Source organism: Mauremys mutica, chromosome 5 (assembly GCF_020497125.1).
Source record: "Mauremys mutica isolate MM-2020 ecotype Southern chromosome 5, ASM2049712v1, whole genome shotgun sequence".
Classification (NCBI taxonomy): domain Eukaryota; kingdom Metazoa; phylum Chordata; order Testudines; family Geoemydidae; genus Mauremys; species Mauremys mutica.
In genome coordinates this window covers 43,678,023-43,691,135 of record NC_059076.1, presented here as the reverse complement: position 1 = coordinate 43,691,135, position 13,113 = coordinate 43,678,023, and the positions used below count along the sequence as shown (strand labels likewise).

General features: G+C 41.7%; 1 protein-coding gene and 1 long non-coding RNA gene across 9 annotated transcripts in view; one reads left to right on the top strand and one right to left on the bottom strand.

Moving 5' to 3' along the window:
• The window catches only part of LOC123370970, a 114,779-nt gene that overhangs the window by 44,968 nt on the left and 56,698 nt on the right, over positions 1-13,113 (bottom strand). For both annotated transcript variants that reach the window (XR_006579667.1, XR_006579666.1), the window contains exon 3: positions 10,844-10,955. This is a non-coding gene — a long non-coding RNA (uncharacterized LOC123370970). The remainder of the gene's footprint in view (positions 1-10,843; positions 10,956-13,113) is intronic.
• Positions 1-13,113, top strand: part of PDE5A (phosphodiesterase 5A) — a 93,503-nt gene that overhangs the window by 55,976 nt on the left and 24,414 nt on the right. For 6 of the 7 annotated variants that reach the window (XM_045017952.1, XM_045017954.1, XM_045017958.1 and 3 more), the window contains exons 11-13: positions 1,010-1,069; positions 9,869-10,015; positions 11,405-11,530. In XM_045017952.1, coding sequence (XP_044873887.1) covers positions 1,010-1,069; positions 9,869-10,015; positions 11,405-11,530 — 333 coding nt within the window. The remainder of the gene's footprint in view (positions 1-1,009; positions 1,070-9,868; positions 10,016-11,404; positions 11,531-13,113) is intronic. The other variant, XM_045017953.1, reaches the window with a different exon arrangement.

The following is a 13,113-nucleotide window of genomic DNA, read 5'->3' as shown; positions in this document are numbered from 1 at the left end:
TCAAAGTATATTAAGCATGAATGTCATCTGGTCCTAGCCTTTGAATTGTTTACTGTTAGGTTTAATGACCGTGGTGTTAAAGGAGGTTCTAGCATGATATGCTGAATTACTTGGAAGATAACTGTAAGCCTGAAACTTAAATTTTGTAGACTTTGGATCTGTCCAATATGTAAATAAGAGTGTTTGCAAAATTTCTAAAATGTGGATTATGTACCCAATAGCTTTTAAAGGAAACATTACAACTCTCATTTAAACATGTAGTTAGTCGCTTCAAGTGGGGCACATGATAACCGTACTGTCAAGTAATTTCAGTGCTTTTTAAAAATAAGATTGGGTGGTTTATTTACAGGTCATATTAGTGACTCTGCTGGTTTATCATTTAAAAAATAAAATTCTGTAGAGGCTGTAAAAAATGTCTTTTTTAAAAAAAAGCCAGAGCTGGTCTCTTAGTTGCACATATGTTTAAACGAACTCAACACAGTAGCATTCTCCTCTCTTTTATTCTCACAAATAAAAAATAATATATGGGTTGTTGGGGGTTTTTTTGTTTTTGTTTTGTTTTGTTAATTTAAAACAAAAATATTTTCTCCTGGACTGAAACACCTTCTTCCAAATTTTATCCAGGACGGATTTTTCTTTCATGTCTGAGTTATACACCCATGAAAGAAAGGGACTTATTTTGGGAACAGTGTCATCCCATAGTTTATAGCTGTGCTGTGAGATATTTGTCTTTGAAAGGAGATATGAAAGTTTTCCCAAGAGAAGGGGTTTTGGTGTTTTTTTTGTTTTGTTTTAAATCAGAGCTCTTTGCTCATTTATAGATTTTCTTGGCCTGGCTATATCAAGAAGCCGCTATGATGAGCATTCCTGTGCTCATGCAGAGCTTCATTAAAGTCAGTACATTGCAGGCATAATTTCAACCTTTATCTCTTAAAAAAAAAAAGATTCAGTTGCTTTTACATTGTATGCTTTTATTTGTACTTAGGTTTCTTCATTCCTTATCCCATAGGTCCTCTCATATCACGCTTCAGCCACTGAGGAGGAAACAAGGGAGCTGCAGGTAACAGCGGTAATAGCATTTTTTAAATAATAGTAAAAATGCATTAATATATGGAGCAATGAAAGATGGTCCAATGTGCAGGGTAACGTTTTCAAAAGTGCTTATGTTAATTAGGTGTCTTAAGTTACAATGAAAATAAATCTGTTGCTGAGTTTCATTGGTGTATCATGGGTAAGGCTATGTTTTAGTCACAGGTATTTTTAGTGAAAGTCATGGACAGGTCATGGGCAGTAAACAAAAATTCATGGCCCATGACCTGTCCATGACTTTTACTATATACCCCTAACTAAAACTTGGGCGAGGGGGCTATGGGTGGTGGGGAGGCTGGCCTGGGACCCCTGTTGGTGCTGGGGGGGGAAGTGGGTGACATGCAGCCCGGGACCCCCCCGCTGGTGTTGGGGGGAGCATGCAGTGGCATGCAGCCCAGGACTGGCCCCTTCACCTAGAAGCTGCAGGGTCATGCCGGTGGGAGCCGGGGAGCCCCTCCACCCTGAGGTGAGTGCCGCCCTGCACCCCAATCCCCTGCCCCTAGCCCTGAGCCCTCTCCCACACACCCAAACTGCTGCTGGTGGCTGCTGCAGAAGTCATGGAGGTCATGGAAAGTCATGGTATCCATGACCTCTTTGGCAGACACGCAGCCTTAATCATGGGACATGAAAAGACCACAGTGCATCATGGGAGATGTAGTCTAGCCAGGGAGCTAGGCCCATAGGGAGAATGGGGGCATTGGGGTCTGAAACTACAACTACCGTGAGGCACCATGGCAGCTCAGGCAGACGCAGAGTTTAACATTATCCCAGAATGAAATTTTTTATATTTCTGGATCAAAATTTTTGATAACTTTTTATTCCACAAAATGTTTTATATTTCAAGTTTTCATCTGCTTTGGGATGAAAACAAATGTTGAAATATCAGAATTTACACAGGACAGAAATTTTGTTTTTCTATCAACTCCTATCTAAATAGTAATCCTGGGATATTATAATTAATGTATTCCCCTCCTTTGCTCATTGTGTACTTCTGCAGTTAACATCCACTACCCCAAGCATCTAGTAGGTCAAGACATGTTTCAGTCTCACTCCTCCTGTTCAGGGACATATTGCTGATGCCCACTGTTTGTTCTTCCTTGTAGATCTCAGTCATCACATCTTCATTATAAAATTGAAGCTTGTTATCATTAGGTATACTTCTAACTTATCTAAGGCCATCCATCTATCGCTTTTCCCTTCTTATCTCTTCTGTGTCTGATACAGTACTCCTGGCTTTGACACCTATTGTCCTAGTCCCTAGGAGGCAACAATTGTGTTTTTTCTTTCTTGGGCACACTTTCTTGGGCCACTTTTCTCCAACAGAGATACCACCCAGAAGAACATTCCTCTTCTTTCTAGTGGCTTCCATTTAGGGCTTGCCTCTTGATCACTGATTGGACTGCTGATCTCTGCTGGGTTCTTAGTCTGAGGACAGAATACCAACTGCAGGCACAACTGTTAAAACAGTTCTTTTGTACATTATCTTTTCTTCTTACAACTTTTAGCTTTCATTTAAGCCACATTCCTCCATCTTTCTTCAGTTCTCATAGCCTCTGCTATGCTCTGCATTCTCTCAAATTGCCTTATCTTTCTTGAAGATCCCTTTTGTCTCTTTCCAGTTTGTCTCTTTTTGTGACTTTCTTCTCATTGACTTCATCTGCCACTCAAACCTTTCCATCCTTCCTCCAAATCAGAGAGGGCAGATTACATTTCAAGATGGGTATCCCTTATGTTTTTTCATTTGTTGCGTATGTCCCCCCACACCAGACTGATTTTGATCCTTCGTTTGCCATTCTTTTTAGTTCATCATTGATTGTAAAGTGCTTTGAGAGCCTCAGATTGAAAGTGCTATAGAAGTGCAGAGTATTATTATTGTTATGGCAAATGGTGTTTCATACTTTGGAATGTCTCTTCATTTCCTGGAAACTCTTAGTGTCAAAGGACTCTACTACCTTAACAGCTCCCATGCTGCACTCTCCTGTTTGCTTCTCAGCTAACTTTTTCTGTGCTCTATATTTTGCTCCCAACTCAGCCATTGCCTTGTTTATGGCTTGGTTTACCACTCAGTACTTAACTCCTACACATGTCAGACTTTTGTTTGGATTCACTCTGTTGCTGGCTCTTCTCTCTGAGACCAAAGATAAGCTTGAGATCGGTGGTGGTAACTGAAGTCAAAAGTTTTAAAATGAAAGGCAAATTTTGCTAAATTTGGAAATGCTTTCTAGATTTGTTTATTAAAACAATGTCAGGGGCGAATTTGGCCTTCAGACTGAGGCTAACAGTGGGAGCTTGCTTTTTCCACTTTCTTTGAACTTGGCACTTATGCTGTTCAAGTCTCATGTGTACATCTAGAGAATGTAAAATAATAACACATTGGTGGCTTAACAAGCTACACCACAGATCTTCTGGGGAGGCTGCCAGTGGCTAATTTCCTCCCAACCATCTGGTGGCTCTCTCAGGATTCAGAGACCACTAGTGAACTGTTTTCCTTTTGTAGAAATTGTAGGGCCATGAAGGGCCTCTGGTTGCTAGCCTGCTCCACTTTCCTATTGCAGAAAACAATAGGCCTTTGTCAGTCTTGCTACTTTGTGAAACAGATCTTTATTTACAGTGAGCCTCCTTTAAGTGAATAAAAGAATTAAACTGCACATGATAGTGATAGATGACATCAAAAAGAAAACTTGCATTCTGTTTTGCATTTCATCATTCAGAGTTTGAATAATATTCTAAAGAATCATTCTTTTTTATTGCCTATAACATCTTTGTGGAGGAACTATTATTTTTTTAAGAGAAAACCCAAGCCAAATCAATAGACCTTCTGCTGGTCATAATTCACAATGTGATGAGCACTACTGAGCATGCCAATGTTTGTTTATTTATTTATGTTGATTTGTCGAAAAGAGGGAGCGTTTTCTGTTCTGTTTTTATATACCAAGGCTCTGGTGCCTCTGCCATATGTTAAAAATACAATCAAACCAATACACACAAAAATAACTGCAGCCTCCCCGAAACCACAAATGGAAAAACATAAGACACACCAACCACAGACTCCAGCCCACAGCGCATTCACCTTCCCTCTCCAAAAGCCTGGAAAAGTGATTGGATTTGTAGCATGTGTTGAAGGTCAGCAGGTTTTGTGCTATTGTGATCAAGGATGGGGGTTGACTCCAGAGTGCAGGGTTCCTGATAGGGAAGGCCCTGCCAGCAGCTTCCTTTTTTTTTTAAAGCTGGCCGGGGGGAGTGTCTCTTCTGTACCACTGGGAGCCTTACCTTGAGAGATGTGGTTTCTCACCTAAGCTGATCCCAAAAGCTTTAGATCTTTATAGATTAAAACTGGCATTAGCCTAAAAATGGGGAGAAATTATTGGAATATTTTTTCCTTCAAATTTTGAAATTTCATCAAAGTTCAAAACATTCTGACTAGTTCTATAGCTGGGTGAAAAATGGGGCAAATATACATTGTGAATAATTTCTCAATGTTTCCAGTTTATTTTTTGAATTTCATCATTTCAGATTGTCACCTGTGCTGGTCAATGGTAGGACGTTAGGTTTCAAGGGTATGTCTACACTGCAGCTGGGAGTGAGCACTCCATCCTGAATAGACAGACTCACACTAGTAAGGCTCGAGCTAGGATGCTAAAAATAGCAGGGTGAATGTTGTGGCTCCATCAGAGACTCAGACTAGCTATCTGAGCTCAAGCCTGCGGGGCTGGGTGCCCCCATACAGCAGGAAAGCCCATTTGCCAAAGAGGCTGCCACTTCCTGCCCTAGCATCATTTTCTGAGTTGATTTAGAGTGCAGCCCCTTGTTGAGCGCATTGCAGGAGTCTAATCTCAAGGAGACAATGGCCTGGATCCTGGTAGCAAGGTTCACAACCAAAAGAAATGATCTCAGTCTCCTGGCCAGGTATGTATGAGCAAAGAAGCTCTCCCAGTCACTGCTGCTACATGATCATCTAACTGCAGCTGGGGATCTAGTAATGGCCCAGATCTTTAACTGGAGTAACAAATGGTGGGCTCACAGTGTCTGTTAAAGGGCCAGATAAGATCTCTGCAATACCTTCAGTTGCTTACCTCATCTCACCAGCATCACTTCTATCTTAATACCATCTGGAGGTATATTAAACCCAGCAATATGAGTCACCTTCAGTCAGCTAGTCCTCATCCAGGCTTATATTCCTATCAAACACCAGGTAAGGCATTTGGGTCAGATGAAATTCAGAAAAAGAACTGGGTGTCACCAGCATACTGAAAACACTGTCAGCCCAAGCCTCATCACTAATTCTTCCAATGACTGAATATACATGTTCAACAAAAGGGGGTACGAGATAAGAGCTCTACGAAACACTATGAGAAAATCCTAGTACTTCCTTCTCAGCCCCACGGTCTCTGCTGGCAAACAATAGGCGCACACCAACCCCTGAACTCGCCGAGTGTCCCTGTGGAGTGCCAGCCTCTGTTCCACTGCACTCACAGGACTCACAGATTTCACCACTCTTGAAGGAATAGTACACCCCAGCTTATTCGTTTTAACTCCAAATAATCACTCCACTTAACACACAGCACTTAGATACTTTTATAGTGAAAACAAGAATAAGTTTATCATCAAAGAACAGAGATTCAAGTGATGGAAAGCAAGAATATTGGAAACAAATGGTCATATATAAAACGAAATCATAAAATTTTTTAGAGCCTAAACTTAACTCCTACAGAATAGTTTACCCTAACTCCTTTCCCCAATATTTTCAATCAGGTTGTTTGAGATCTCTCTTTCATAAGATCAAGCCTGCTGGTGGCTTGTCTTCACAGACTGAAAGAATACTGGGGATTCATCTGCACCCCAGATATAGTTCCAAAAGTTCATTAGCTTTTCTCCTAAACAGGCCCTGCTTTTCTTGTTAGTTCTTAAAGTCCCCACAATCTACTGATTAGCATTTTGTTCAGACTGTAAATGGGCATCCCTGGGACCCATATAATACTCAGTTTCACATGACCAGCTAGGGAGAGATCTCTTTCCTCCCTCCTTACAGGAGTATATGGGTCACCATTTGGTGACCTGCCTTTACATACAGACCTAGAGAACATAATTTGTAGTATCTATCCATAGCTCCTCACATATTGTCCATACATGCATCTCACTATGATGAGTGTGGCACAGGCTTTCATTAGAGAACTTACATGGCATTCTTTGGCAGACTAGTATGTAGATAGAGACCCAGAGAATCTCTGTAGCGCATATGTACCCCAGTTGGCATCAAGAGGTCCTTGGGTCACACACTCACCGGGGCTTCTCCTCCACACTGGGCCAGGATAGAGAGAGTGACCCATACGCACACACTGGAGAGCAGGGCCTGACCGTTTCACTTAGCTCCCCTCAAAGAATATTTTCACCAGGTGACTATGATTGGAGTCCCTAATTGGGGCCTCCTGACACCATCAAAATACATACAGTAAGCAACAGTAATTATAGGCCAGCTCATTGCACCACAGTTATGCAGAGAAAGGTAGCGGTAGCTCCTCTTCTTTCCTTCCCTATGCTGTGCAGGTTTGTAATTTTGCTGAGGTAGAAAAAGTGAACATTTTGGATGAAAGAAGTGGTTGTTTGGGAGGTTAATACTACATTTAGAAGGTACGGTGTATTTCAATAGTACAGGCTGGGAACAATAGTTAAAATGGCTTTCAAACAGTGACTCGGGAGAAGGAGCTCTGTTATCTCTGAGAACTGAAAGGAGAAATAACCAAGCCACAGTTGTGTTGATGTGTAGCTGGAAAGTTGTGGTTTCTATCTCTCGGTTGGGGAGAAGCTTGTTGCTTTTCTTCCCACGTGGGCATCAAAGGCAGGAGATCAGTGAATAGAAAGAGATAAATTATAGAAGAGGTCAGAATGCAGGCATGAGAAAATGTCCTGCTGAGCTCCTGCTGTGTTACCTCATGAAAGATCTGGTTGCAAAGGCCTTGTGCTTGCTTCACTTTGTATAGCTGGGGGAGAGTTGATACGCCACTAAAAGGATGGTGATGATATAGCAAGCCATTGCACTCTGCATTATTAAAGTCCTGCGAGTTCTACCCCCCAAGACAGCCAGGCTCATATGCTCTGTGTTTAATATGCCTCAAGACAGTTGAAATCTCTCATGGGAGGGGATGTTAATTTATTGGGGAAAAGATCAGAATCTCCCATATTGAGAATCACAAAATTACTCTGACTGCAGTGTGACGGGTTCCCCCTGGAACTGGGGTACCACTGAGCCCTCTGACCCACCAGCCTGGGCTCCCTCTCACACTGTGCTGCTGTGACAAGCTGCAAAGCCTCCCAAGCTTGCACTTTCACCAGCATTCACAGAGGTAGGGACACACCCACCTGCAGTTACAGGCAAGCTCTCTAACCACCAGCCTAGGACCCCAGAGCAGTATCGTCCTGCCTTGGTCAAATCTGGCCAGTGTATGGGTTTAATACCTGGTCTGCCTCTCCCTCAATGTGAAGAGGACCATGCACACTTGTGGTAACAAAGCAGAGATTTTCCCCAGACATCTTAGTCAAATGCACACTGTTTGGATTAAAACATAAAATAACTTTATTACTACAAAAGATAGATTTTAAGTGATTATAAGTGATAGCAAACACATCAAAGCAGACTACCTAGTAAATAAACAAAAACCTCAAACTGAGCTTAACATACTAGAGGAATTAGCAAATTCTCACCCTGAGTGATAAGCTGGCTGGCAGATTCTTAAGGGACAAGCTGCCTTGGCTTTGCAGCTTGGGTTTGCCAGGTTTTCATACACAGGCTAGAAATCCCTATAGCCTGGGACCATCACTTCCCCCAGTTCAGTCTTTGTTCCTCAGGTGTTTCAAGTGTGCTGTAGGGAGAGTGAGGTGCCATCATGATGACATTTCCCCCTTGTATTTCTTCTTCCCACTTACTGGAAAGCTCTTTTGCTGTGACCTGGGTCAAACAGTTCCCATTGTGTAGTGCTGTCTCTGAGAGGTCTATCGTACACAGTCCCTGGGGTAGTCCTTGTGTTTGTGTGTATTTCCTCAATAAGCCATTAACATTGTTTGGCCTTTTTGCTGTTGTACCTGAAAGGCTGCTTGTGGGTGTTTTCAACCTCACAACATGTTTCAGTAACACATACATAGCCAAACTTCATAACTTCACATACGATGATAGCACATACAATTCAACAAGATATTAATGTCTAGCAGATGAAGACTTTTAGAATGATACCTCACAAGGCACACTTTGTGCAAAACATATCCTAATGACATGACCGTGATGAATAAGGGGTGCCAGGGTGTCACATACAGAACTATTCCCCCCTCCTCCTTTAACTATTTTGAATGAGGTGTAATAAATGTTGTGATGTAATGTATTTATTATCAACATTTTATAAGTGGAAGAGGTTGGGAATTCCAGGAAAGCAAAGTAAAATAGTAGTCCTCATTCACTAAATCATGCCTTTTGCACTGGGCAACAATGTGAAAAAGCTGTAGCATTTGGAGTTATGTTTTGAGTGGCCATTAGGTTTCCCAAGTGGTTGTATTATTTCCTATGGAGAATATTGGCAGCATGGCCCCTTCACCTACCAAGGCAGTTTATAGTAATGTAAGATTCCTTCTTAAATGTCAGTTTCCATAACCTCAGTTTCATGATTCTACATTTCTGATTTAAGTAATACACAGCAATAAAAGTGAGAAGAAAGTAAATGCGGTTATGAAAGAAGGATGTAATTTCTACCAAGAGAGAGCTGAGCAGCATGCTTACAATACTAGTGTTAATAGAAATATTCCTGGACTTCAGTAAGGCTAAAGGTGAAAGATAAAACACAGGCCTCCTTTTTATCTTTCACTGTCCTGATTTTTATCTGATTTTTTAAAAAACACATCAATAGATACATAGTTGAAACAGCTGTAAGGGAACTGCACTGGAAAAATCCTGTCTTTTTTTTTTTTATTTGATACAAAAAAAAACGGTATGAGCTTTTGGATCATAGTGCCAGATTCTGCTTCATTTATCTTGATATGTATTTCTAACATCCTTAATGTAAAGGCCCTGAAGATGCTGCAAAGGGGCTTATATCATGAATTTCACTGCTGTATAAAGAAACTGAAAATGTTTGGAGACATTAGAATAGTTAGTGCTAAATGTAGTGCCAGATTTTGAAAGTTAAGTTGCCATGGGTGGAGCTGAAATTTTCCATGCCAAGGGTCGGCCTCGCTGTGATTTTTTTTTTTTTTAAACATTTCAGCAGTAAAATTTCAGCCATTTCTGAGAATGAGGTTAGAGGAAAATGGGTAGTTTGATCCACTTTAAAACAGTTTCCAGCTGTTTCTTTGTTTAGGTCTAGCGCTTCCAGGGTTTAGAGCAGGAACTTGAAATTTGGCAGTCTTATGGTCAGAGAAGTGCCTTTTGTGTCCCTAATTCACAAGCCTCTGAACATTTTCAGTAGAGCATGTTAGAAGATTGCAGCTAAAACCTGCTTAAAAATCAATGGCATGATAGTGCCATGGGTAATTTAGGTGACAGAAGGATGGTCCAGGTAACCCTTTTAATAATTTTGGCTTATTGATAAATTTACATTAATTCTAAGAACCAAATAAGATTAACATTGAACAAATAAGGATCGGGAGAGATAATCAAGGGAATGTAGTCACCAGCTTTCAGTACAATGCAAAGGTAAACTTTATCAGAATATTGCTGTTCTCCTGATGCAAAAAGATGCGATTATTCCTGATTTTCTAACTGCTACTGCTCAGTTTGTTCTCTTTTATTTTTCCCAAGACGGCTGTTGTACCATCTGCACAATCTCTCAAGCTAACTGACTTCTACTTCAGTGACTTTGAGCTTTCCGATATGGAGACAACACTGTGTTCAATTCGAATGTTCACTGATCTCAACCTGGTGCAGAATTTCCAAATGAAACATGAGGTATGGAAGCTGCAGAATGCTATTTACATGTGGAGGGAAAACATCAGACAACTTCACTTAAAAAAATGTGTGTGTCCCCTCAACACACTGCCAAGACCAATTTTAGGATGAAAGACTCATTTCGGGGACTGGATAGCTGGGGCAATTGGTAGTGAGATACAGAGCCTTTCAACTAGACCATCAATTCATAGACTTGTATATTTTAAGATTATTAGAATTTAAGATTAGAAGGGACCACTAGATCATTTAATCTGATTTTTAGGGCAACTCCCTCCCTCCCCCCCCCAAGCGCTGCAAGTTTCAGCGCTGTAAAGTGCCAGTGTAGACAGTTCCTAATGTACAGGTGTCTGCATCATAAAAAAGCACCCCCACAATTGGCACCCGTGTTGGAACCCTCACCAGAAACACCAAGGCATTAATGGACGTGGAAAACTCACCAGCCCTGATCCCTCCAGTCTCAGATTAAAGCATATTGACAGGAGTAGCAGCTTATATTGCTCTTGCCTGTTGCTCGTCGCTCTTTTTTGCGAATGGATGATGTTAATTTTCCATTGCTGTCAATGTGACAGCTTTTGCAAGAGCACTAAAATTCCCTTAAACAAAATGATATCAAGATCCTTAGCTGGCATTAATCAGCATAGCTCCATTTAAGCCAACAGATTCAGACCAATTTACACCACGTGAAGATCTGGCCTTTATACCTTTCACTTTCATAAAACTACGGTAAAATCTGTGTCTTTTCATTCTGTAAAACACCTAGCAGGGATCTGCATAAATAATAACAACAAACAATATGATAAGCATTAAAAGCCTTTATATCATACTTACATGATTTACAAGGTCCATCTGTCTCTTCTTATGCTTTGATTCCATCTGGTGTAAAGCAGGAGCTCATGTTCACTTTCCAATCCACTTTTCCAGAAAACCTTTAGGATTCCCTCTAATTCAAAATGAAACAGGTTCTGGTGAATACATAAATACTGTGAACAAATTCTTCATTCAGTTAAATCAGCATAACTCCAAATTCTAGGTCTGCACTAGTGTACCTGGAACCATAATTTAGCTGTTGGTTCATGTCATGGATTGGTAACTTTAGGAATATGGGTGTCCACATAATAAATAAAACAAAGCTGTAGTTGCCTATTAACTGTTTAGCAAACTCTAGGTTTTGGAAGTGAGGAAGCTAAACTAAGAGATTATACAGATTTTCCTTATCCATATTTTTACATGAAAGTGCATCAATATTAAACTCTACTGAAGACAAGTAAAAACAAAAATTTTCCCACATTAAATCTACAATAATTAGAATTTGCTTTATTTTATTTTTGTGTGTGAAAAGACTAAAGTTGTAGTGTTTTGCATTTAACTGAATGATGCTGTTTGTTAAAGGTTCTTTGCAGATGGATTTTGAGTGTGAAGAAAAATTATCGAAAAAATGTTGCATATCACAATTGGAGACATGCCTTTAACACAGCCCAATGTATGTTTGCTGCTTTAAAATCGGGTAAACTTCAGGTATGTTTGACTGTTTTCACCCTAGGAGCCTTTTAATTAACTAAGTACTGTAAACTTGCACAGACCCAATTTTGATCTCAGTAAGACCTATGTCAGTCTGGAATATCTTCACTGAACTCAGTGCATCTTCTCTGAAGACTTCAGAACCTGATCTTAGAATCATAGAAATGCAGGGCTGGAAGAGATCTTGAGAGGTCATATAGTCCAGCCCCTTGTGCTGAAGTATACCTAGACCAGGGGTCGGCAACCTTTCAGAAGTGGTGTGCTGAGACTTCATTTATTCACTGTAATTTAAGGTTTTGTGTGCCGGTAATACATTTTAACGTTTTTAGAAGGTCTCTATAAGTCTATAAACTATTGTTGTATGTAAAGTAAACAAGTTTTTTAAATTGTTTAAGAAGCTTCATTTAAAATTAAATTAAAATGCAGATATCAGTTTAGTGTAGTGGTTCTTAACCTGGGGTGCACGCACCTCCTGGGGCAGGGCTGGTGCAAGGATATTTTGCGCCCTAGGCGAAACTTCCACCTTGCACCCCACCCAGGACCCTATCCCCTACCTTTCCTCTGACTGCCCCAACCCCTATCCACACCCGTGCCCCCAGACAGACCCCCGGGACTCCCACGCCCCATCCAATCACTCCCCGTCCCCTGAAAGGACCCCCAGAACTCCCGACCCATCCAGCCCTGCCCTGCTCCCTGACTACCCCCTTGGACTCCCCTTACCATGCCCATGCCGGTCAGACGCTGGCTCCACGTGGAGGCAAAACATGCTGCCGGGCTGCTGCGCGCACAGCCCCTCCCCCACAGAGTGCTGAGGCAGTGGGAGGGGGGGGAGCTGCGGGAGGGGCAGCGGTGGCAGCAGCGGCTCACACTTCCAGGAGCCACAGAACCCGAGCGCGGTGAGGAGGGAGCCGGGGGGCGCGCCTGCTGCCAGTCTGGGGTCCTGGCCGCTGGCTCCGCTCAGCCTCCTGCTGGCCTGGGGTTCCGTTCACTCAGCCAGTACCGGGCTGAGTGGGGCCGGCGGCCGGAACCCTGGCTGGCAGCCGCATGCCAGGCAAAATCGGCTCATGCCGTAGGTTGCCGACCCCTGACCTAGATCATCCCTGACAGACGTTTGTCTAACCTGTTCTTAAAAACCTCCAATGACAGGGACTCCACAAACTCAACTACCCTTATAATTAGAAAGCGTTTCCTCCTAATATCTAACCTAAATCTCCCTTGCTGCAGATTAAGTTGATTATGTCTTATCGTACCTTCAGTGGACAATTGATCGCCATCCTCTTTATAACAGCCCTTAACATATTTGAAGACTTTTTATTAGGTCCTCCCTCAGTCTTCTTTTCTCAAGACTAAATATGCCTAGTTTTTTTAACCTTTCCTAATAGGTCAGGCTTTTTAAACCTTTTGTTTTTGTTGCTGTCTTCTGGACTCTTTCCAGTTTGTCCACTTCTTTCTTAGAGAGTGGCGCCCAGAACTGGATACAGTACTCCAGGTGAGGCCTCACCAGTGCCGAGTAGAATGGGACAATTATCTCCTGTGTCTTACATATGACATTTTTTGTTAATACACCCTAGAATATTAGC